General features: G+C 40.8%; 1 protein-coding gene across 1 annotated transcript in view; it reads right to left on the bottom strand.

The window, feature by feature from the left end:
• The window catches only part of LOC126199488 (lutropin-choriogonadotropic hormone receptor-like), a 648355-nt gene that overhangs the window by 135592 nt on the left and 486335 nt on the right, over positions 1-26428 (bottom strand). The window contains exon 9 of the mRNA XM_049936410.1: positions 26179-26319. Within this exon, the coding sequence (XP_049792367.1) occupies positions 26179-26319 (141 nt within the window). The remainder of the gene's footprint in view (positions 1-26178; positions 26320-26428) is intronic.

Below are 26428 nucleotides of genomic sequence, written 5' to 3'. Positions count from 1 at the left end.
GGCTTTTGACAGAAAGCGACTGCATGCTTAAGATTAAAGATTAAAACTTCTATATGCCCTACTCTAAGTCTTATATGCGCTAATTTCACCTAACGGTCACATATTGTTTTACTGAAGATGCTTTAAAGTCATTATACAGTAAAAAACCGCGTAACATTACACATCCTTTGCTTACGAAAAGGAAGTACTAACTAGTAGTTTCCCACGTCGCTATTATTCTTCTTCGGGTAGAAAGAGTAGCGACGAATAAGCACCACAGACAGTTTGGGAATAACGAAGAAAATGCACTTGAATAACGTGACGTAACTATATATACGGTGGTTTCCCGTGTATTGGGGTCGTTCAATTTATTTCCTGGCTGTACAAACACCGATGCAAGGTTTCAGACGAATGACGGCGAATTCATAGGTATTTGCTGCATAATCTACGCTCGTAACTTTTCTATCTACCGAGATACTACAGAAACTACAATTTTCTTACGAAGGTAACCGTTAAAATGTAACCTTTAGCTCATAGCAGTCTCATTTCCTTGTTACAAAGTTCGGTACATAAATTCGCAATATACCTGTTATCATTACTATCAAAATACTTTCAATATTCCAAAATGATACTCTCTTTGTACTACGATATTTTCACGTTCATACAATATTTTTTACTTAGATTTTCTAGCTCAGAAAAGCTTATTTATTATTGTAGTTACTGCAGTTTTCTTAGTGTCCGTATTTATCTCCAATATTGTTAATATTTCCCCAAGTCTAATAACAAACCTGTCCGTCTCGTTTATGATCGGTTTGCAGACCTGAACCGTATTTAGTTTGGGGGGGGGGGGAGGTGGGGGGGGATGGGGGTTGCATTTTTTATCTAATTTTTAACTGATGAATTTCATCTGAGTGACCCAATTGTTTAATTTAGCAAACAGTATTTTGTGCGATCGTGTCATACTACGCGATTTATATCCTTTACCAACAGTATTCCTCACCCCGCCATAACGTCATTGTGACAATTAACAATGCTATGTCTTTTACAATTTCTTTCATTTATTTTACAGATTTACTTCATCAAGTTCTTGAAGGGTATGTGACTGAAAATCTAATAGCTCTGAACAAGATTTCCGGTAGAGATGCCACGTGACAAATGATCTTTGCCTGAATAGCTGTGCTTAAAATCATAGGTCAATACTGAATAAGATCGAAGGTCAAACAATCTGTCTGATTCCAGCTTCAAAACGGAAATAAAAATAATACAAGCGCTTTAGTCTCTGAAATGTCAGGAGCCTTATGCTACAGGACACTTTTGACACAACAGTACGTAGTATAGTGTTTTAAAAGAGCGTAGTGCTGGGAATGGTCGGCTACTATCCGACACGTTACATTTTTCGAAATTTTTTTTTTAAATTATACTGGAAAATACACTAAACAATACCATCATATGTTACTTAACAGAACCATAAATCATACTGACACAAGAATGCATGTTCGCTGATTCTTCGATTTTCTTTTTTCCGCCCTTTGCATTTCAGCCGCACAAATTTTTCGTGGGTTGCATCGAACGTGAAACTACAATGTGAAAAAAAGCCATTTTTGTTGCAAAAAGATTTAATTGGATCACAAATCCATATAAACTTCCCGTCCGTTCACCTATGTCAAAGACTCTGTCAGCTTGTTCCTTGGTGAGACCTGTTGCTCGCTGCAAACCAGTGGATTCATTTGTCCATATGTTTTCTTCAAATCTTAGTAATAGTCTTAACGTGGCAAAATGAAAATTGGGTAAAGGACTAATGCTTCATTTTCAGTTCGTCTGCATAGCTTTACAATAGATTGAAGAAACCATCTTTACGAAAATGTGTAAGCTGGCTATCTAAGTTTTTAGCATGATGATACAATACCGTTACTTGTTTATCAGTAATGCACTCGCAGTAAACGTTAATGCATCTTGAAACAGGTTTATTTCTCTCCGCGTTCTTATCCTGTAACGTTTTTTAGTCTATTAACTTATTTACGGTGTATTTCTGATTCGCTTACTAGACTGCCATTTCAAGAAGTCGTGTTTTTCTACGACTTCTTTCAAGTTATTTCATCCCATTTATGCCCTGACTTCTCAATTTTTGCCTGTTAAAAGAAAAAAAACGCAAAGTTTAAGACTATAAGCTATCTGTTTCAACCCGACATCTCTTCGTCCGATTCATCCCGAATTTCTCGATGTGATCGTTTAAGATTCCCATTGTTAATACTTGGGCTACATATTGCCACAGCCTACAATATAGAGAATAGTATCGGAAGTACCTAATCATGCAGTTAAAATTAACATTTACTTTCGAACAAAGCAATACACTCGAAAGTTACGTTCATGCAGTGAAAAACTCGCTAGGAGCAGATAATTTGTTGCCACTTCGAAACACACTGCTGTTTCGGCTCAAACTCTGGTGAACGATAGTTCATAGTGCAGTACCACCACAGTGTTGTCAATAGCGCAACAGTCCAGAAACGTCTCTTGTCCGATGTAATACGCTGCCCTACGATACTCGACTTTCTCTTACACGTAATACAGCACCTCAAGGATACGAACAGTAATGTAATAATAGCAAATGTGCACTAAAAGTTCGCTCAGTGATGGAGGCAATAAACACTACTTTTTCAGTCAAAATACCACGTCACAAAATGCCGGTTTGCAGAAAAAGTAAAGAGGGACACTCTTTCTGAAATTGCTCGGGGTTCCTATAGCAGAGTTAGAGCGTCTCATTCTTCGTGGGAAATACCTGAGCTCGACATCTACAACCGAATAAAAAAGATTTTAAAATAAGTAGGTGCATCACTTCTAACACAGGACAAGGTCGTTTCACAGCGTTTGTACAAAGTCATTGTTTGAAGGTTCAAGAATCTACACTACTGAACATTAAAATTGCTACACCACGAAGATGACGTGCTACAGACGTGAAATTTAACCGACAGGAAGAAGATGATGTGATATGCAAATGATTAGCTTTTCAGAGCATTCACACAAGGTTCGCGCCGGTGGCGACATCTACAACGTGCTGACAAGAGGAAAGTTTGCAACCGATTTCTCATACACAAACAGCAGTTGACCCGCGTTGCCTGGTGAAACGTTGTTGTGATGCCTTGTGTAAGGAGAAGAAATGCGTACCATCACGTTTTCGACTTTGATAAAGGTCGGATTCTAGCCTATCACGATTGCGGTTTATCGTATCGCTACATTGCTGCTCGCGTTCGTCCAATGACTGTTAGCAGAATATGGAATCGGTGGGTTCAGGAGGGTAATACGGAACGCCGTGCTGGATCCCAACGGCCTCGTATCACTAGCAGTCGAGATGACAGGCATCTTATCCACATGGCTGTAACCGATCGTGCAGCCACGTCTCGATCCCTGAGTCAACAGATGGGGAGGTTTGCAAGACAACAATCATCTGCACGAACATTTCGACGACGTTTGGAGCAGCATGGACTATCAACTCGAAGACCATGGTTGCGGTTACACTTGACGCTGCATCACAGACAAGAGCTCCAGGGATGGTGTACTCAACGACGAACCTGGGTGCACGAATGGCAAAACGTCATTTTTTCGGATGAATCCAGGTTCTGTTTACAGCATCATGATGTTCGCATCCGTGTTTGGCGACATCGCGGTGAACGCACATTGGAAGCGTGTATTCATCATCGCCATACTGGCGTATCACCCGGTGTGATGGTATGGGGTGTCATTGGTTACACGTCTCTGTCACCTCTTGTTCGCATTGACGGCACTTTGAACAGTGGACGTTACATTTCAGATGTGTTACGACCCGTAGCTCTAACCTTCATTCGATCCCTGCGAAACCCTACATTTCAGCAAGATAATGCACGACCGCATGTTGCAGGTCCTGTAAGGGCCTTTCTGGATACAGAAAATGGTCCACTGCTGCCCTGGCCAGTACATTCTCCAGATATCTCACCAACTGAAAACGTTTGGTCAATGGTGTCCGAGCAACTGGCTCGTTACAATATGCCAGTCACTACTCTTAATGAACTGTGGTATCGTGTTGAAGCTGCATAGGCAGCTGTACCTGTACACGCCATCCAAGCTCTGTTTGATTCAATGCCCAGGGGTATCAAGGCCGTTATTACGGCAAGAGGTGGTTGTTCTGGGTATTGATTTCTCAGGATGTATGCACCCAAAATGCGTGAAAATGTAATCACATGTCAGTTCTAGTATGTTATAATCACATCTTTGAAGCTTCATATTTGCATTCCAACGATCTGTACAAATATAGTAACGCAAAGTATTTCCAACCATCCAAAGAGTTATCGGCTATGTCACAGTCTAATACATACAGTCACGACACTCTCCGGTCCGAAAGGTGTTCGTTTGACAGCTTGAGCGACATTAGCGGTTCAAGCGGTAGGAAGCAGACAGTCACATACGTCGTAAGCATAATTTCGCTTTTAATCTTCTACTTAATTAACGAAATATATCTTATGTTTTAGCAATCCAGATGTTAGTAAATTACCAAGAGACATGAATTATCATGAAATACGTATAAAATCAGAAGAATCACACTGATTCAATGACATATACTACAGCTTATTCATGGAGAATAAGAATATGAGCATATTTGCATCTTACTCCGCCGAAAGTAAGAGGAAATAAATACACATTTCATGTATATGTTTCTGCTATTGTCTGTTTTTATTATCATAGGCACCTTACTTAACAACTAAAAACTTTTTATGGAGTCTAATGATACATCCATTCATACATTCAACTCGGCTTTCTATAATACAGATTATTTTTGTAAATATAACTACTTGTGCTTCAAATGCTAATTTGCTGAAGATTCTCGCCGTTTGTTGCCCACATTTAGCAACAACTGTGGAATTGATTTCTTCGGTGTTGGAAAACAGTTTTACTGCCTCTGACGATTTATGCGGGCCTAAGTGGCCGTGCGGTTAAAGGCGCTGCAGTCTGGAACCGCAAGACCGCTACGGTCGCAGGTTCGAATCCTGCCTCGGGCATGGATGTTTGTGATGTCCTTAGGTTAGTTAGGTTTAACTAGTTCTAAGTTCTAGGGGACTAATGACCTCAGCAGTTGAGTCCCATAGTGCTCAGAGCCATTTGAACCATTTTTTTTGACGATTTATTATCACGTCAAGTTCCAAAATATGTGTATACTATACTACAGTCATAGTCCTTGTGACTGACTATAGTGTACACATATTTTGGAACTTTTCATTGACCATCTTGGACCTTGTTCAGCCGGCCGCTGTGGACGAGCGATTCTAGGTGCTTGAGTCCGGAACCGCGCTGCAGCTACGGTCGCAGCTTCGAATCCTACCTCGGGCATGGATGTCTATGATGTCCTTAGGTTAATTAGGTCTACGTAGTTCTAAGTCTCGAGAATGATGTTAAGTTCCATAGTGATTATAGTCATTTGAACCATTTTCACTGCGACGATATCACGCACTGTCTGTATCATCTGTGGTGTAAGCTACGGAGCAGGGTAGTGCAGTGGGTAGCACACTGACCTTGCATTCGCGAGGACGACGGTTCAAACCCGCGTCCGGCCATCCTGATGTAGATTTTCCGTGATTTCTCTCAATCACTTAAGGCAAATGCCGGTATGGTTCTTCGAAAGGTCACAGCCGCTTTCCTACTCCATCCTTCCGTAATCCGAGCACGTGCTCCATCTCTAATGACCTATTTGTCGACGGGAAATTGAACAATAATCATCACCCCCCCCCCCTCCTCCTCCTCCCGCGGCTCCTCCTCTTATGATGTGAGCCTGTAGATAACCCAACCGGAAACATGTCTGTGATAACTACTGATATTTCAAAACACAAGTACGCATTAAAAAAGTGTTATACAACACAGTCTTAGACTGTTATATAGACTGCTACCTGTCGTATTACTCACAACCAAGTGAAACAACAGCGTTTCTTAGTTGTGGCAAGGCGTCGCCTAAATGATGCCGGTCACGTGTGCTGCGGGTTGCCTCCTCGTTTCCTGGTAGGGGCGGCACAGCTCGAGTTCGGGCCATTCAATTAGCGGCGTTATCGGGTATCCTCGCCCAGAACATAAAAGACTCTCCGTCCAGCGAGAACCGTGCGCTCGTTACGCGAGGAAGTGCTACCAGCGGTGGCTGTTCGGCAGACAAATGTTGCTCTCCTCCCGCTTCTGTGGCGAACAGAATGGTGAAATGGTATTGTGGACTGTGCAAAGAGTTGTTCCACTTACTAAACCCGGTCACGTGCTTTATTTTTTGCAGTTAGAACGTTGGGTTCCAAATTATGACGCTATGGGAAACGCTACGCGAAAATTCTGCCGTACATCTAATAGTATTAAGCGATAAATGTTCCTGTTAATTTTTGTACAACAAGGAACCACAGTATTTGTACGCATTCAACGATGATATTACAGGACAACCTTCACTGAAATTTTTATTTCTCAGAACGTAGTGCATGAAATGACTTGTACGGATCCTCTCTATTGACTTCGCGAGTATCATTATCGTTGGGAAATTACTGCACTTTAATTGCGTTTTACATAATTGTTAATTGGAGAAAAAGATTTTTAAGAATATGCGTTTTAAGAACAGTGTTTCATGGAAGTGGACCATGAAATGAAAACCGGAAAAGAACAGAATCAAAGCATTTTAGATGTGGTGATAAAAAGTTGCTGAAAATTAGGCGGATTGGTAAGAAATGAGGAGGTTGTAGAAGGACGTGTGGAAAACATGGATGTGAAGGAATAACGTCACTGGTACAAAAGGGATCTGTATCTCTACAGAGTGTACAGGAAGAAAAAGATTGGAGTTTATCAACAAAGTAACTGACGTCGCTTGGTGCAAGTGCTACTCTGAGGTGAAGGAGTTGGCACAAGGTTGGTATTCATGGTGGGCCGCATCATAAGACTGACAATAAAAAGACGTATATGAAGTTCTACGAAAAGATAGTCAAACGACAGCTACTGCTCGAATGTGTTACAAATTTCTGACGAACATCTGAATGCGAATGACAGTTAAGTTATCTAGCGTAAAACCTCCACTCCGAACACGCTTGTAATACATCTGTCCGGGCCGCTGTTTTAAGCAGTTCTTTTTATTCTGGTGGATTAGATAGTGATTCTTTAAGTCACTTTCAAGAAAAAAAATGTATATAAATTCATCAAAAAAAGGTTAGTAACACCTCAATTCCGAGAGTTCCGGACCCTGTACAGAAAATCGGAATAGAGATCGACATAAACATCATTTCCGTCTTTTTTATTGCTCATGAAAACCACACATTGCTTGTTGTACCACCATACAGCGAGACCTTCAAAGGTATTGGTCCAGACTGCTGGACACACCGGTACCTCTAATACCCAGTGGCACGACCTCTTGCATTGATGCATGCCTTTATTCGTCGTACCATACTATCCACAAGTTCATCAAGGCACTGTTAGTCCAAATTGTCCCACTCCTCAACGGCGTAGATCCTTCAGAGTGTTTGGTGGGTCACATCGTCCATAAACAGCCCTTTACAATCCATCCCAGGCATGTTCGATAGGGTTCTTGTCTGGAGAACATGCTGGCCGCTCTAGTCAAGTGATGTTATCGTCAAGGAAGTCATTCACAACATGTGTACGACGGGGGCGCGAATTGTCGTCCATGAAGACTAATGCCTCGGCAGTATGCTGACGATATGGTTGCGCTATCGATCGGAGGATGGCGTTCACGTATCGTAAAGTCGCTACCGTGCATTCCATGACCACCAACGACGTACGTCGGCCCCACACAATGCCACCTCAAAACAGTAGGGAACCTCCACCTTGCTGCACTCGCTGGACAGTGTGTCTAAGGCGTTCAGCCTGACCGGGTTGCCTCCAAAGACGTCTTCGACGATTGTCTGGTTGAAGGCTTATGCGATACTCGTCGGTGAAGAGAACGTGATGCCAATTCTGAGCTGTCCATTCGGCATGTTTCTGGGCCCGTCTGTACCACGCCGCTTGGTGTAGTGGTTGCAAAGGTGGCCATCGCCATGGACGTCGGAAGTGAAGTTGCTCATCATGCAGCCTATTGCGCACGGTTTGAGTCGTGTTACGACATCTTGCGGCTACACGAAAAGCAATATTCAACATGGTGCGTTTCAGTCAGGGTTCCTCCGAGCCATAATCCGTAGGTAGCGGTCATCCACTGCATTAGTAGTCCTGGGGCGGCTGAGCGAGGCATGTGATCGACAGTTTCTGTCTCCCTGTATCTCCTCCATGTCCGAACAATATCGCTATGGTTCACTCCGAGACGGCTGGGCACTTCCCGTTTTGAGAGCCCTTTCTGGCACAAAGTAATAATGTGGACGCGATCGAACTTCGGTACTGACTGCCTAGGCTCTGTTGAACGACAGACAACACGAGCCGTGTACCTCCTTGCTGGTGGAATGACTGGAACTGATCGGCTGTCGGACCCCCTCCATCTAATAGGAGCTGCTCATGCATGGTTGTTTACATCTTTGGGCGGGTTTAGTGACATCTCAGAACAGTCAAAGGTACTGTGTCTGTGATACAACATCCACAGTCAACGTCCATCTTCAGGACTTCTGGGGACCGGGTTGACGCAAAACTTTTTTTGATATGTGTATATAGTCATGTTGTTGTTGTTGTTATTGTTGTTGGTGATGTCTTCAATCCGGTGATTGGTTTCATGAAGCTCTCCAAATTAACCCAACCCGTGCAACTCCCTTCATCTCAGTAAAACTACTGGAACGTCCGTGAAGTGGAGGTTTCAAGACTTTAGCATCACTACATAGGAGGGTAGTCATTGTTTTTTTTTATAACAACACACGTCTTTTATAGCGTGTTCCCTGCCCAACTGATGACACCCAATCTGTAAATGCAGCGATACACATCAAATTCAATGTTTTTTGTCTTCTACTTATTTGTAACTCGTACTTAATAAATGAATATTTATTTATATTTCTTGTGGAACACACGATGGATGCAACAATCTAGTGACAGGATTTTCACTATTGCAGACATATAGAAGTCTGGTGTCAAAAGTAACAGTGGTCAGTTGTAACATTTCAAATTTACCTGTATATGTCGTTCGTAGAATTTCCCAAACCCGGCCACAGGCTTTAGTTGTGTTCCATAAGGAAGGTCCAATCATTGTGAGCTCATTGTATAAGAGAAAAGTACTTGCTTTTACTGCGTTGAAGCAAAAATAATTTTTTTTATTGATTTGAAGATAACATTTTATTTTACGTAACACGCGGAATTTTATGTTAGTTACAGTACTTTCGTTTCGAGTAGGACTTAATTTAGAATTATTCGTGTGGCCAGAGCTACTCAGTTTTAACGTTAATACGCCATGATGTAGTCACGTCCTTTGGGACCTTTTTAACTTATTACAATGTGTCACCAGTGAAAACGAGTAGCTGCTTGTGCCCGTTCCTAACATGTCGAGCTTGGATGAGCAGGACTTACGAGATATGTTTGTCAAATTTGTCTGATAAACAACTTCTATTGTGTGATGAGGAAGCTTAAGACTACAACAGAGAGGACGCAGCCGCCAGAGAAAACTGTGGAAGGTGCTGTCGCGGAAGTTTTAAATTCCAGAAAATCGATGAGGGAGAGTAACCGGAATATATCACACGCCACTGCAGAGATTTTCTCATAAAATGCGGAAAAACGAAATTCTAAAAGCTTGCTACAATCAACACAGCAGCGCATTCAATGCCGAGCAGTATTAGAAACTTGCAGAAAACATCAAACATTCTGCCGATCTGTATTATGGCTCGTCCGCAAGTGATACTGGATACAACTCGCTAAGTGCTCTCAATTTCAAATATTGGATAAAAATATGCCTGCGTAATTTGGGCACCGTGATTTACGCTGGTAACTTTAATACTTGTCTTACTTCGCTAAGCCTTTAATGTAAGACCATGCCTCGGAATTAGTAGATTGTGATAACATTTTACATTTTTGAAATCGGTCAATAACTATACGAAATAGTAAAACTCACATTTTCGTTGCCCCTGGAAGCCTTCCTATAGGCAACCTGTCAGTGGGCTTTGTTAACTGTACGCCATTTTTAGCCATTTAGCAATATACAGGGTGCAAGCAATAACTGGTTACGACTTACTACAGAGGTACAGGCGACGTCGAGACGGGACCGGAAACTACCTAAAATTGCCCTATACAATCCACCTAGGCTATGGCGCATGCGCACTGCGTGAGGTTTTAAACATACCATACCCGCTTAGTAGGTCCTACTTGTTTGAAGATAATTTCTTTTTCTAGGTAAAATCTTTCTTGAATGTTAAACACACCTTGTCCTTGCACTTATAAATGGTAAAACTGTCTTCTATGTGTAAATTTTACCTCAACATTTTGTGGATTTTAACAATGTAAAATTAATAATTAATTTATTTGTTTCTCTGGCATTTTTATAATGAAACTACAGTACTTGTAATGCTTAAATTTAGAAGGAATTGTAAACGAAATTAGTTTTTGCATAATATTTACAAAAGACCCTTTTCTCACATTCCCTTCACTGGATAATTTAAGTTACTTATGTTAATGAAATAAAGATATTTCAAAAGCTGATCGACTAAGTGAGTCGCGAAATAGGGGGAGATGGATTTTAAAATGTCGCTCAGCGTGTATGTGCTTTAGCTTGGGTTTATTTTGTATACCAACTTTACATTATTTCCCAGCTTCATAGACCATAAGTGTCGTGTATCAAATTCTTCGTATCGACTTCCCCTAAATCACTGTGGTACGTTATAAACAGTTATCATCTACACCCTGTACATAGATGAACGAACCCAGAATTATGAGGAACAACTGGGTCTTTTTGCACAGGAAGAACATTCTTTCCTGCCGCACGTTATATCAATATCATCCATTCACTAAGCTACTCCTTTTTCGTGTCAGTCTAAGAAAAATCTGTCTGTTTGTGAACCCCCGTTCTGTTCTCTTACTCTCATGATATACTGTGGAATCAATACTATTATCGATCTACGTCTAGTACTGGTGGTCTATACCTTCGCAACGGGATTTCGAGAGAATGATGTCACTTGTATGCGAACAACGGGATTTCGGGAGAATGATGTCACTTGTCTGCGAACAATACCAATGCTCAAAAAACGATGATTACACCGGAATTTGTGCCCAAAAACTTCCATGTGAGAGAGAGAGAGAGAGAGAGAGAGAGAGAGAGAGAGAGAGAGAGAGAGAGACAGCTCTCTTATCAGTTCGGACTAACATTTGGGCTACGTATGGGACACATTCTTAGTGTAGATGTTTAGGTCGTATTATAAAGTCCTCTCAGTCATCTCTGAGTTACGATTGGTTGGGCAGTAATCCATGACTTTGCTTAATGAAGACCTACGCGTTAGGTACCTGAAATATTTACGACAGCAGCTGATTTGGAACCTCGGGCGTCGCTCAAACAATTCTTCGAATGAAAAATTGAAATAAAAAGACTCTTAGTGTCAAAATCATGAATTCGAGGAAAATGAGTTTTAAGTATACTAGGTAGTTAATGGTCATAATTGCAGTATTAGTATGTTTTACTTGAAAGTTAAGCTTAGTATGGATCCAGTTTCCAACGGAAATTACAAACATTTTATTGTAATAGTATGAAAAACTTACTAAAAGTGGAAATGCAATGAAAAGCCGCAGTTCCATGCTCAGCAAAAAGGTAGTAAAAGTGGATTCTGTTTTTGAAAAACAGTGTTTAGTCATTATTTGTCAGATACTGCATTATTCCAACCAAATCTTTCTCCTTTTATTTATAGATCTGCCTTGTAACATCTAGGGTAGTTAATTCCATTTTCTTGATGTCTTATATTTTAACACATTTTCTCAAAATAGGGGTACCTTCCCAGGCCTCAGTTTCATTTAAGCCTTCACTGGTCTTATGTTTCTGTTTATCTAATTATAGCCACTGTACTTTGGACATGTTTAAATTTGCTGTCTGCTGCTTTCTTGAAATCTAAGAAGTCAGGTGCCTTCATGTTACATGGCTTTATTTGTCTTGATGCTGTAACATTTCCTTTTACATCTTCTGGAACAATATATTTGGTAGCTCAAGCATAAACATTCTGTCTCGTTGTGGTGTAGGTTAGCTATCAGTAATGAGACTTAACTCCTGTGTCGGACGAGCTTCTGCAGGAATACATTTATTAGTTGAACTTATGTTTTCACACCCTCCATTTTTCAGCTTTTTCCTCAATTCTGCCACAGTACCTTCTCCTTTAATTCGTCGTTTCTTTCCGCTCTTGCGAACATCTATCGCCCCCATCATCTTAGCTAACACTGAGTTGTAAGCTAGCTGATAATAGAGTATTTCATACATTAACAGCTATGGCTCTAAAACTGAATGCCATCTGTTGATTGCACTTGGTACTACATTTTCATTCGTGGCAGCTTATTAGCCTTTTATACGTCATTGTGCTTGGCCCGTAAATCCTGTTTCAAATAAACCTTCAAAATTTCTTTTTTGCCACTTAGAGCCTGTTTTAAGTCTTCAATTTCTCACTACAGACTGGTTAACTTTTTACAACTAGTCTAGGAACCATGATGCTTTAATGGACGATGTTCCGCGCAGAGTGGTACATTGTCGAGTTGATTGTGTGTTAGTGAATCAGCTTTTTGCACAATTCTTAATTATCTACTTCCAATTCTTCATTAACCATAAAGTACATGCACAAAACCATGGTATTTTCATTTGACAGGGGCGAAAAAGACCACCCCGTCTGAGGTACATTTGCTATTGAGTCTTGATCGATGTTGCAAATCCACTTTGTTCTAGAACAGATGTTGCTACAAATGGGAATCATTTATAAGCATGAATTGTATCGCCTTGTTTTATCGAAGAAATGCTTGAATTTTGAAGTAGTCCCAGGCGTGTAATAGAACAATGACTCTGGAAGCGATATGAACGGTAGTCGGAGACGCAATGTAGCAGCACGTACGTGAAGCTTCACCTGGTTTATGCCTTTATGTAAACTCCACCCCTAAGGGAAGCAGATAGTTATTACCCCCACACTCCTTCTTTCCAAATGGAAGGTTATGTGTATATCGAGATGGTCTGAGATCGGTCCAATGTGGAACACATAGACGTACATACACAAATGTTTCGTAGTTTCCGCAAAATCTGGAGTCTTTACTTTGAAAAAGACACGGTCGGTTTCGTTCTTTACCTTTCCCTAGTGCTGCGCCTGTAATAACAGAGCTTTTCCTTCCTTTATAACATAGGGTGCCATGTAACGAATGTATGCTCGATAAAGTAACGGATACTGAAGAATACAGCCAAATCGTAATGGGCGGAACTGCTTCAACGAACACACCCAAAACACTTGTGACTGCCCATAGAACAAACTTCTCCTCCACGATATTAATTTACAGATATGTTTATTTCAAACGGAAGAAAAAGTAGGCTTTAATGTCCGTCGGATAGAGTTTATTAGATATAAATAATAAATTCTGGAGAGGGATGTTGAAGGAACCATCCCACATTTGGTTTAAGTTATTTAGAGGAAACACGGATACCTAAAACTGGCCCGTCGGATGGACATTTGATCCGCCGTCCTCCTGGCTAGGAGTCGCACGGGGGCTCCTTTCCAGTTTTATGACTCTGATGATCGCTATTACGTCTGAATCCTATCGAACAACACATAATTTAACACACACCTTTAAGTGAATCTTTCAGGAACAGCGATAATATTGTAAGGATATATTAATTCTGTAGAACGGAAAATAGAACAGGGGTAGAATATAATTGAATCTAAAATAAGGGCAATCAATTAACTTAGTAAAGCTGTTAAGTTCCGGGGACCAAGAGGAACTCTCGAAAACCTTCCTCTCCTGCCGTTTTTATGTTTCCGACAGCAGCAGCGATGGCGACGGAGCAGCAGCTCACTTACCACGCCACAATTCAATTACTTTAAGGAAGTTACGGAAACCATTAATCAAATTTTCCGCTCGAGGACTCACGCCCATTATTCATCATCACGAAGGTAATGTCTTAAGCACTACTTAATGCCAATGTCCCGGCTGGAAGGGCTGAACGGGAACTTAAGGTCAGGAAGAAATTAATCTGCAACTCTGCATTTCAAGAATATCGTTGTCCATTTTTATACCCACCGGATATCCGCTTGGCGTTATCATGCCGCTATCGGGATAAGGGGAAGCTCGCAGGACTCGTATCGAATCGTCCCGGCGGATTAACGGCGGGAGTTGGTGTACCGGCCAGTTTGTATGTGGTTTTTATGTGGATTCCCACATCCAACTAGCTGAATAACGGGTGGCATCCACGTCCTATTACAGTTACACTGTTCCCAAACATTTCGAGAAAGTTCTCACACTTTCACAGTGAAAATACTAGACGCAAACAGATGAAGTACAAATTTTCCGGCCACCCTGTACCAATAACATTACCAAACCCAGATTCATATGGCAACTCCGCTAAGATATGAGATAAGGTACACGAAATGAAGAAAGAAGAGGACGTTATCTGCTTTTATCTCATATTTAGTTCAACGAGTAGTGAACATGAAGCACAGCTGGGTGCAAGCACAAAGAAGAAAACAGAAGGATGGAACGACTTTTATTGACTTCATGGCTTTTTACGTCTAAGTATTTGAGTATCAAGTCGATCAAAGAGGTTTTAAAGGAAATATTAAGGAAACCTCCTGAGGAAAAAAAAATATGGCTCTGAGCACTATGGGACTTAACATCTGTGATCATCAGACCCCTAGAACTTAGAACTACTGAAACCTAACTAACCTAAGGACATCACATAACATCCATGCCCGAAGCAGGATTCGAACCTGCGACCGTAGCGGTCACGCGGTTCCAGACTGAAGCGCCTAGAACCGCACGGCCACACCGGCCGGCAAACCTCCTGAGGATATTACGGAAATACCGGAAAACCTAATTCAAGATATAAGTGCGTAGGTTCCCACGACCGGCATCAACTTGAATAAAATCCTTTTGGATGAGAGACGCTTGAACATTAAACGTTAAAACAACTACGTAGTCGATGTTTCTACAATCTTTGCAGTGGCTTTCTTTAGGGTGACTAAACTATCAGTTCAGTTGTCCTGATGTGGCCCGCTGCAAAAACGGTCAAAACGTCGGCTACGTATTTGTTTTATTGTTTAAATAGCCGACAAACGCAACATTATCCGGGTATTCATTGTGCGCATTTTGCGCTAGAAACTAGAACAAAGAAATGAACTGTGTGTCGTCTAATATCGAAAAAATTTCATTTCCATACATTCGTGAAAATAGCATTTGAATTATGAAACAGTTTCTGTACGCTGGGGGCAGCTGCTTCGCGTGTCTGCAACGCAATTTTGTAAACGTCTCTATGGCAACGCGTCGAAACGGCAACTGTTTTCGCCTACGGCCGTCTGCGCGTCGCAGTTGAAAGCTGTCAAAAGCGCTACCAGGTGTCAGGGATTTCCTTGATTCAGTTGTAGGTGTGTTTCGGTTGTAAAGAATAAATTTATTAAAACTTCGTGCACAATGCGGCACTTTTTCACGCGTCTCAGAGTTAATTTCATATCTCTTGATCTACGTATCATACAATGATATAATTTTGTACACTACTGGTCATTAAAATTGCTACACCACGAAGATGACGAGCTACATACGCAAAATTTAACCGACAGGAAGAAGATGCTGTGACATGCAAATGATTAGCTTTTCAGAGCATTCACACAATGTTCGCGCCGGTGGCGACACCTACAACGTGCTCTACCCTTCATTCGATCCCTGCGAAACCCTACATTTCAGCAGAATATTGCCCGACCGCATATTGCAGGTCCTGTACGGGCGTTTCTGGATACAGAAAATGTTCAACTGCTGCCCTGGCCAGCACATTCTCCAGATCTCTCACCAATTGAAAATGTCTGGCCAATGTGGCCGAGCAACTGGCTCGTCACAATACGCCAGTCACTACACTTGATGAACTGTGGTATTGTGTTGAAGCTGCATGGGCAGCCGTACCTGTACACTCCATCCAAGCTCTGTTTGACTCAATGCCCAGGGGTATCAAGGCCGTTATTACATCCAGAGGTGATTGTGCTGGGTACTGATTTCTCAGGATCTATGCACCCAAATTGCGTGAAAATGTAATCAATATCAGTTCTAGTATAATATATTTGTCCAATGAATACTCGTTTATCACTTGCATTTCTTCTTCGTGTAGCAATTTTAGTAGCCAGTAGTGTATTTACATTCAGCTGCCTATTTGAATACTGTCTGGAAAAAGTGTTGCGAACAGAATTAGCAGGAAAGAAGGAATAAATTTATACATTCATGATGGGGCAGCTTTTCATGCATACCTACCACTTTTGTGGCATCGTATCTCCTGAATTAGGCGTGATAACATGATAAATTTTGTAAGTGTATTTCGCAGCAATTTGTATGAAAATGCTACAAGACGTAGCGGCCATCGGGATGCACTTGAATAAGTTTTCTGATGTCTTGACTACAGTTTTTATTACTTCCAAAATCACGCGTTTCGACACTCCGTCATTTTCAATGACAGTGTTATGTCAGTCATATAAAATAGTTCATTAGATACACTGTATCAGGTCAACACTCTCAGTCTCGAGACAACCTACACCTGGAGTTACGATCTGGAGGTGCAATTTCGTGTGACCGCAGGAGCCCCCTCGTGGTTATCCTATGCACATTCACTGCAAAATTGTGCGTCAGCCGGACGATGTGACCTGTTGTGCTACCTTTCATGAACAGCATTCAAGGAGGTATTTTCCAACAGGACAACGCTCGCCCACTTACCGCTGTTGTAAGCCAACAGGCTCTGCGGAATGTTGACATGTTTCCTAGGCCTACTCGATCACCAGATCTGCCTACAATCGAGAACATATGCGACGTCATCGGACGACAGTTCCGATGTCATCCCTGAATTGGCACATGTAACGCAACAGGTATAGAACTCACGCCACAAACCGACATCCGGCACCTGTACAACACAATGTATGCATGTTTTTATGCTTGCATTCAAAATCCTGGCGGTTACGCTGCTTATTAATGTATCAGCATTTCACATCTGCAATGGCTCATCTGGCGCTTACATTAACCTGTGATCTTGCAATGTTAATAACTTAATTATGTTACCTAGACAAATGTATTTACTAAATTTCGTCAATCTACGTTACATTGGTTTTTGGTGTTACCATTTTTCTTCCGTCAGTGTAGTAGGAAGACCGCAGCTAGCAGCGAGCTTTCGGGTTGCATTTACGTGATTGGAAACAATGATAGCATTGATTTTAGGTAAAATTGTATACCTTTTGCTTCCCCTTTTGCATGTGAATTTGTCGTCCACGATGGTGAGTCTTTTATTTTTTTAGGGTTACACGTGGTGAACGGTATCCGGCTCTGAGTTAGTCATCTCTAAATTCAAGTAATTAGAAACGAATTCAGTTACTATGAGGTATATTTCTAAATTCCTTGCAAAGTTATTTACTGTAACTTCGGAAGGGATGTTAAATGTTCTGACGCGATGTCTCTTAGTAGCCATAACGGCAAACTAGTATCAGAGCTGTTCATATATAATATTCTATTTTTCGTATATTTAGACCTCGTGAATTCGTTATCTTACACCTTTCTTTTGTTCATAAATTATACCACGTGTACTTTGTCTTCATGTCTACTTCGTCTTTGTTTCATGCAAAACATGCACCACTCAGTTACATTGTATTTTGCTTAGGGGATGCGTTACGAATGCTTGCAGTGCTTGCGATCATTAAATTTCAGAAATCCAGGTAAGGTGACACAGCTGCATTTCTTCATGCTGTGCGGCAGCGGAGACAGTGTCTTTGTACATCACAGCTTTCAAAATACAGGTCTTGTATTTACAAGTTTTTAGGTAGCGTAGGCAACAGACGACAAAAGCGATTTTCTTGCACAATGAAGCCACTCTTTCGTAGTATAGTAATTGAAATACTTATTTTTATTTAATTTGAGTTATTGAGATGAGTTATTATGTCAATTTTTGTTTGAAATTTACTCATTTATTAATATAATAAAATAATTTAGATTTTTCAACGAAGCTGAAGGCTTCAGAATAACAAGTAGGTGTTATGTTTTTAGTAGCGTAAGTATTTGTTTTAGACGTAGCTATTTCTTCTGTCAGCTCTCTCTCAGTTACAACTCTGTTACATTTATGTTTGGTGTTGAAAAGTGTTATTTGTGAAAGTTTCTTTTCGTACTAGTTGCGAATAAAATCGAATCAAAAGTAATCTCTAGTTCAGCTTCGTTAATTGTGGATTTTAATGTTTGGAATTACTGAAGTATTACGATTTTACAACTGCGGCTAATTGGTTTAAAAATACTAGACTTCACTTAGTACAATTTTGCCAGTCTCTATTGAACAGCAGTTAAACAATGTTTATGAAAAAGTTAACTTCCGATAGCAGCACAGCGCGATCGACTATTTATTTGAAGAACTTCACGGACTACATTGCAGCAATTTTTCTGACTTTCAGTGTGTAATCTGACGCGAAAACTTAATTACGGTGAATATAATGTGTCAAGACATTTATTTTCAATTCTGAGTGCTCCAAATTAATTCTAATTAAAACCAAATAGTGTTTGTTCACCGAATTAGACCGAGCTTTCTTAATAACAGGGCTAGTGAATAAACAATTGACGATGATGTCAGTCTACGTTACGTCTGCTATTACTGTTTCAAAAGATTGTAATAAAGTTTGTGACTCGTCCTCCCAGCTTTAAATAAAAATAAACTGAAAACGACCCTGGAGATCGAAGACATCGTCACCCGCTAACTAAATAAACTAAAATTTAGCACCCACGAAAGACTACAAAAGGAAGGAGCCACAACAAGGCGAACCCATTAGGTGCGATTTCCTGGTCTTTGAGAGAACATCGAAGGAGGTTTGTGGTTAATGTTCTAGTTGAATGCTGTTTCATGGCGTAAAGCTCTTCCATCTTCTTGTACGAACACTCAGGTACAGTTCTAAAAGGAATGGCAGTTTTAATATAATGGTGTCACTTTGCCAAAGTCCTTTTTTAGTTCTGAAATTTTCACTTTCTTGGTGTAATCGAAAGAGAATCATTGTATTTTTGTATATAACCTGAACAAACTGATGTTGGTCAATTCTGTTCTTTGATTTTCAGAAATGACTGTAACCAGTCGCCTTTCAGGGTGGTACAATTTTTTCCCTCTTTGTCAGTTACAAGTCGCCTAGCGACTGATCATCAGTGATTGTTCATAACATAGTAGTGATTGTTGCGTAGCTGTAGCACTAGAAGGCAAGATTGCAAACAGTTAACACCGAATATGCCGAGGTATCAGAGGTTATTTACATCGTAAAATCAGAATGTCGGCTTAGTGGCGCTTCTGTTATCTTGGTTCCATACAATTATTCCTGATGCACGAATCACTTTAGGAAACATTGCTTACGCTCCAGTTACATAAGATACACGGCACTACACACACACACATTGAACAAATAACTTCCATACTCCAGCCATGGTATACAGAAAACATACAGGGTGGAAAGGAAAAAAGAAAACGACGTGATCAGGCCGTAAGGACCTTACGATAGTCGACCGACCGGCGTGTCATCCTCAGTCAGTCGTCATCGATGCAGTATGGAGGGACAAATGGTCAGCAGACTGCACTCCCGGCCGTTTTCGACATTTCGACCTTGGAGCCGCTACCTCTCAATCAGGAAGCTCCTCAATTGGCGTCACGAGGCTAAGTGCACCCCCCTCCAGTCCTCCTATGAAGGAAAAATCCCTGGCAGCATCTAGAATCAAAACAGGGTCCTCGCCACAGCAGCGAGACACGCTCACTATTGAGCTACCGTGACGGTCAATGTTACAAATAATATATGTTAATTTTGTCTCTGGGCGACATGAAACCGCCAGTGGGAAAATTTAGATTCTACCACAAAGAAAGTCGACTGGTATTAGGCATTTCTGAAAACCTGTTTTCAGCCCAGTCATCCATAATACATGAAGTACCTTCTTTGGTTCTCAAGTCTTACCACTTCTCATACGATGTAAAAACCAACGAATGTTGTAATGATATTTCTATCTTGTTTTTATAACTTCATTCGTAAAATGTAGATGGACCATTGTCCTGTATCCACCTCTAATACCAGCTTATTGCTATCCCAACTTGCTGTCTAAATTTTCCTTCCTTTTTCCTACAAGATTATTGACAATTTTAGTAAAATCTTGTGTTCCCTTGCAGAAAACTGAATAACCACTAGTTATCCACAAAATCTACTTTCACTTTCTTCTGCTTGTTCCAACTATCGAATATCGTTAACACTCTGTTGATAGACGAATAAGTTTCTCTCTCTCATCGCTTAGCTACTGTTTTAATCATTTCTTAATATTACCCTATCAGTCACAGGGGCTGTACCTCATTTGATGCAACGAATCACTTTCTCTATTTTTATTGACAGTGCTGCGGAATCCACTCTCTCTATCTGACTATTCGTTTATCTGAACATTCGTTTCATTACGTCCACTGTACAGATTTTTACAGAAATCTTCCAGCCCTATTGTTACTGCCTCCCAGTTTGTCCTGGCAGTGCCATCTGACATCCTGAATATGATGTAACAGCAATATAGTATAAAAGCTTGTTTCGTTTTCTCCATATTTCGGTTGTTCTCGACTTACAGTCTTTTTCCAACAGTCCCTAGAACAATCTTGTACATGTTTCTGAGTAGTTATGTTCAGCTCTATTAATTGTGTCTGTGTTATGTTACCATTTACTTTTAATTCTTTTCTCTTCTGCATTGCCTGTCATCTGATTTCTGAAATTTTGTTTTGTTTGTTCTTCGTCACTCTTGCAACATCTCCAACGTATTCGTTAAATCATCATCTTTCATATTTAAGTCTATAGTTTCTTCATTATCTGGCACCTCAAACCTACTCGTTAATTTAATTGTAATTCTGCTAATTTTACATTAAAAATTTCTTGAATCAGTGAAACTGATTTCTGTTTGATTAGTTTAGAGTTGTCTCATATAGTATCCCATTTTATGACGCATATTAGTAACCTGTAGTCACAAGAAACCATGAACTGGTTTAGAACCAAATCAATCGGTAGTATTTCTTTGTTATTTGACGGCCTACAGTCGGTGACATTTTTGTTCCGCTTCATTCATTCCACATCCATTTGTTGCCTAGGTATTTCTTGCAAAATGTGTTTAGAATAAAGTTTTTTTCAGCGACTTCCTCTAGCATATCTTTGGCATAGTTTCTGGTTTTGAATCCGGAGTTTCCTGCTTAAAAGTCATTTTCCACCCTTTGTTCTCACCTATGAATTAATAATGCCTCTACTGTCCTATAGTTTGAATTATTATTTACCAATTCTTACAGCACCTTATAAAGATCTTCCACTTTCCCACGAGGACGCAAGGCTTTTTGGGGACAAATTGCCGCCATTTCCAATGAACATATAGAAAATATATGTGCTTTCTGTTGTATTTGAGGTTCCTTCAATACAATTCAATAATTGGACCTGTGTTTTTCTTGTTTTGATAATCAACTTACTTCTGACAACCTTCTTGATTTGAGTCTCTATAGTGAAACATTTACTGTCTGGGGCCCTATCTGATTCTCTTCCTTTCTTCGGACCTCCAATACCCCACTGATTTCCCACTTTAAAACGTGAACTCCTGCTGGTGCTTCTAATATGTTATCTTCACTCCTAAGCGTCCTTCAGTCTAAGGCCCTTGTATTTGGGTTGATGAGACAACTCTTTATGATGTAAGACAAAATTATTGACCAAAGATCGTCGTAAGTAGGTAGGAAACGACCATAGAATCCGAAATTTAATACGGTAAAGAGGATGCACACCGAATTTTCTGTTATGTTCGTAATAATTCGTATACATACGTTTTTCTTTTTTTCCACAGCTTTGTCGCGATAGCAGTACGCTTGGCAAAGGCTTAATGAAATTTAGTTACATATTGAGCCTTTGGCGATGGCACAAATATGCGGCACAGTAATAAACTCCAGAATTTGTTTACCTGTCAGCTTGCATTGGCAGGCTGATGCGGTTGCAGCACACGAAGACAATGTTGACATAGGTGGATTGCCACAATTCGCTGCGTTTGCACATATTGTTGTCACGACTGTGGTACACAGAAAATTTATAATCTCTGACTTCCAGTGAAAGCTGTCGACGTATTTATGAATTTAGTAAATTCTCATTGTACTCGTATATCGGTTTGGTAATCGCAATCGTCAGCCAACTCGCAATTTTTGAACAACTTTAACAGGAAAAAAAGGAACAACTTTATGGAGGTTACAGGAAATCTCCATGATATAGCACACGCAACAGAAACATCCTGAAACTATCGATTGCAATGGAACGCTACCCACTGACATGATTAAATTCACTAACCTGCATGCATGTTAACTGTCACCCATCTTCGCAGCTTCTAAAGGAAGACAGATTTTGGTCTAACGTCCTGTCTACGAGGTTGTTAGAAACAGGCTACAAGCTCAGACTGAGATTGAAATCTTCCCTCTTCTTTTCGCGCCATTTATGAGAATTACAGGAAACGTATATCTAAATGGACAGACATGGTTTTGAATCGCTGTCCTCTCGGATACGCGTCTAGTACCTTAACTTGTCACTAGGCCGTCTCACTTGAAAAGTACTGAGCATACTCCACTGGAATTAGCGTGGTCGGGGCCTCAAACTCATCGTCTCCATCGGATGGAAAGTTCTCCATCAACAATTTAAAATGGTGTCGCTTCACTGCATTAACAATGAGCTGTCTGGAAAGTAATGTAGGGCAATTGACGCTGTAGCGTTTTCATCAAGTTTCAGACCGGCTGTCGAACATTTGAAATGACGCAGTGCTTCGCGATGCCGACCAAAGTCCATCATGAAGTACCACCTATGGGCATTTACATGTTTGAAAAATACCGCTGGTCATCGTTCAAAAAGGACTCTTGAACACCAAAAGGCAAAAGTCATTCTCTTTTGGGCACCTCTTTGCTATGAGATCGAAATGTCTCGCGAAGACATCCTCGCGTAAAACTCACTCGGTTTACTTGCTGATTATTATCTGAGTGAAATCGCGAGCATTCAACGGAATGCTCTATCCGCTAAATTCGGAACAACTGAGTGTCGTGGTAGCTGTTGTGGTGGGCGTTATTCCCCATAGACTGCTTGTGATTTGTCGACGTATGTTGTCATCATATCATACTGCTGAAGATTGGGTACTTGCATGCATAGGCACTGCCAGAGCTCTCATAGGAACGTAAACATTTCGGAACATTCTCTGTGTTTTCTCAGCCTCGAGAGATCTCTTCTGCGCACCACTAAGATTATACTCGTATCTGTATTTGACAATGTCCCTTCGGGCACTGAACTTTACAGACGGTGCACTAATTTATTTCATGCCAGAGTCAAGGCGATATGACGAGAAAGCTAAATAAGTCTCTCCCTGTCTGGGAATCACATTATTGTGCGAGCGTTATGGGCAGCAGACACGGGGACGTATGGAAGGCAGTGACGCGTGCTTGGACAGCTGAACGGAGCCGGAATGGTAGCTCTGCGAGTTCGCGTGTTCGCTCAGAGGGTTAGCTGCCCTCTGTAATAAAAAACCTGAGTGAATTTATCACCGACGAACTTCAACGGGTGTCATGGGACAATCTCCCCGAACAAACGCAACGAACAATACCGAACAAAATAAGATTTAAAAAAATATATAAATAAGTAAAAAAACGGTTAAGAAGACTACTCGCTTAAAGTGGCAAACCCGGGTTCGAATCCCGGTCTGGCTCAATTTTCTTTTGCTACCGGTAAGTTAAATAGCTGCGATGTTACCGCATTTGTAATCGGCGAATACATTTCATAAACTAAGCTGATAGTCGTTGTGGCGCACATTCTAATTTCTACTCCTTCTTTAATAACACAATCCAAGTATCTGTATGTAGATGCTTTGGACAAGATTTTACTCTCATCAGATATTATTCTGGGTTTATTTGTGAGACTGTATTCAGAAACTGCTGCTTTCTCAAGCTCTCGTTGGCATAACGTATTCCGTCTTTGCCCCCGAAACTATTCAGTTGTTCCGTCATGCTTTGATAACCACCTGGTTCTTGTACGGCGTTTAGTTTTATGAAATGACCAACATAACGACCAGCCCAATTCGTGAGGAGCATTTTGAGGAACGTGCTATAAGTTTGCCTGCATTTCGCACATCTTCGCCGACCAATCACAATCCCTCTATGGGCTATAAATGGTCACAATACGTGCAGTCATGATAGTCACTTGTTCTTTACGAAGACCGTGGAGGATTTCGTCGAAAGGTTTCGAAAGCTGGAGATTTGACCCACATTTGACGCTACGAGTAAACGGGAGTACTGTAGTAACTGAAGATCCATGTAATTTGCCAGCTGAAGATGGGTGCAAACCCGAAATGCATATTGGCATAAATAAAAACGCATTAAAAAGTGGCTGGTTGCTGTATTTTTACATGAAATATCATAAACGGGAGTGTTTTATAGTACGTGCCTTCATTGTTTGGTGCAATGAACGGGGCTAGTAAGTGTTATGGAGAGCGGAGGACTGATAATCCATTATCTCTGGTACGATTTCTAGCTAAGGAGGCACTACAGTGATGAGTGAAGTGTTCTGCGCGCTTCTCTGCCATTCGTATCAGTGATATCAGTTTTATTCTTCGGCAGGCTGCTGACATCTTTCCATTGGCACTAAAATAATTTTTCCCTCGAAGGTCGCCATATCAGTAACTTGCTGATGTCGTTTTAGAAGTTCTTGTCCTTTACTTCCACAACCTGATTTTATACTAGTATACCAGCATGAACTAATATAGTGGACAGAAAATTGTATGTTCTTAGGAGTGCATATCGATGTGAACTTCAGCTGTAAAAACCATGTAGTAGACTTACTAAAATTTTTGGTTTCGGCTGCTTTTTCAGAAGAATAATTACCAAGTATTTCGATATGAAAGTCAGTAAGCTAGCAAATTTTGCATACTTTCATTACTGAAGTCTTATGTGATAACATACTGGAGTAGCTCCACACGTAGACGAAAAGTATTCTTTGCACAGAAGAAGGTTAGCCCCACACGTAGACGAAAAGTATTCTTTGCACAGAAGAAGGTTATTAATATTATGTGTGGGGCTCACATATACATCTATCGTAGCAAGTATCTCTTCAAGCAGCCGTAATCATTAATCATAGACTCGCACTACATTTATTCATTTATGAAATTTGTTATCAAAATTCAATCTGAGTTCAGAGTTCCCGAAACATTCACAAGCCCAACGCTAGAAGAAAAAATGATCTTCATTACCGTTTAATGAATCTACGCCATATAAAGGAGTTAAATACGCAAGTATGAATCTATAAGAACCTTTGACAACCTTTCCACGGAAATAAAATGCCTGACAGATAGCAATGTTTCCAAATGTAGATTTACGATCATTCTCCTTAACAACTCCCTACATACCACATAGGAATTCTTGAGTAAAAATAAGTAGTCATTTTCATAAAAAAAAAACATGTAAAAGGTCAGGGTCTAACCTTATAAACTTTTTGTTCTACTTTGTGTGTGTGTGTGTGTGTGTGTGTGTGTGTGTGTGTGTGTTCAAATGGCTCTGAGCACTATGGGACTCAACTGCTGAGGCCATTAGTCCCCTAGAACTTAGAACTAGTTAAACCTAACTAACCTAAGGACATCACAAACATCCATGCCCGAGGCAGGATTCGAACCTGCGACCGTAGCGGTCTTGCGGTTCCAGACTGCAGCGCCTTTAACCGCACGGCCGCTTCGGCCGGCTGTGTGTGTGTGTGCTTTCTATTGTGTGTATTGCAAATATGATCTGTGGAACAACTAACGAACTAACTAGCTAACTAACAAACGTCCTTGTTGTACTGTGTCAGGAAGATTGGCATGCAAAGGAGAAAAAAAAAAGAGCATTATGATGCTACAGTTTAACGACGCTTCCTTACATAGCATCAGGAGAAGATCCTGGTTCAAACAAAAGTTTTTATACGACAGCATAGCTTGTGTATCGTAAGTAACACATTTCTCGTTGCTAAATGCAGAAATAACTGTTGATTTCAAAGTGAGCACTCAGCTTTTGGCGACACTGTACACTTTCACATTAAGCCACTAGCAATTGTGGTGTGCTCAGGTACTCACAGACTGCGGAGCCTGGGACAGATGGAGCAGAGTGAGGCGGGCACCTCCTGGAGTCCAGCCCTGTCCAGCCGCAGGATCTCCAGCGCCGTTGTGCCCTCCAGGTTGGGGAACTCGGTCAGCTCCCGCGCATCGGACAGTATGCTGGCACAGAAAGGTAGAAGAAAGTATTATCAGCTCTGGCAGGAGACAAGTAACACACTATGAATACCAGCAACTTAATGACAGGGGCAACATGAAATTTGCTAGTATT

The sequence above is a fragment of the Schistocerca nitens genome, chromosome 8, assembly GCF_023898315.1.
Source record: "Schistocerca nitens isolate TAMUIC-IGC-003100 chromosome 8, iqSchNite1.1, whole genome shotgun sequence".
In the NCBI taxonomy this organism is placed as follows: Eukaryota; Metazoa; Arthropoda; class Insecta; order Orthoptera; family Acrididae; genus Schistocerca; species Schistocerca nitens.
Note: the sequence above shows the minus strand (reverse complement) of the source record. Positions and strands in the feature narration are given on the sequence as shown.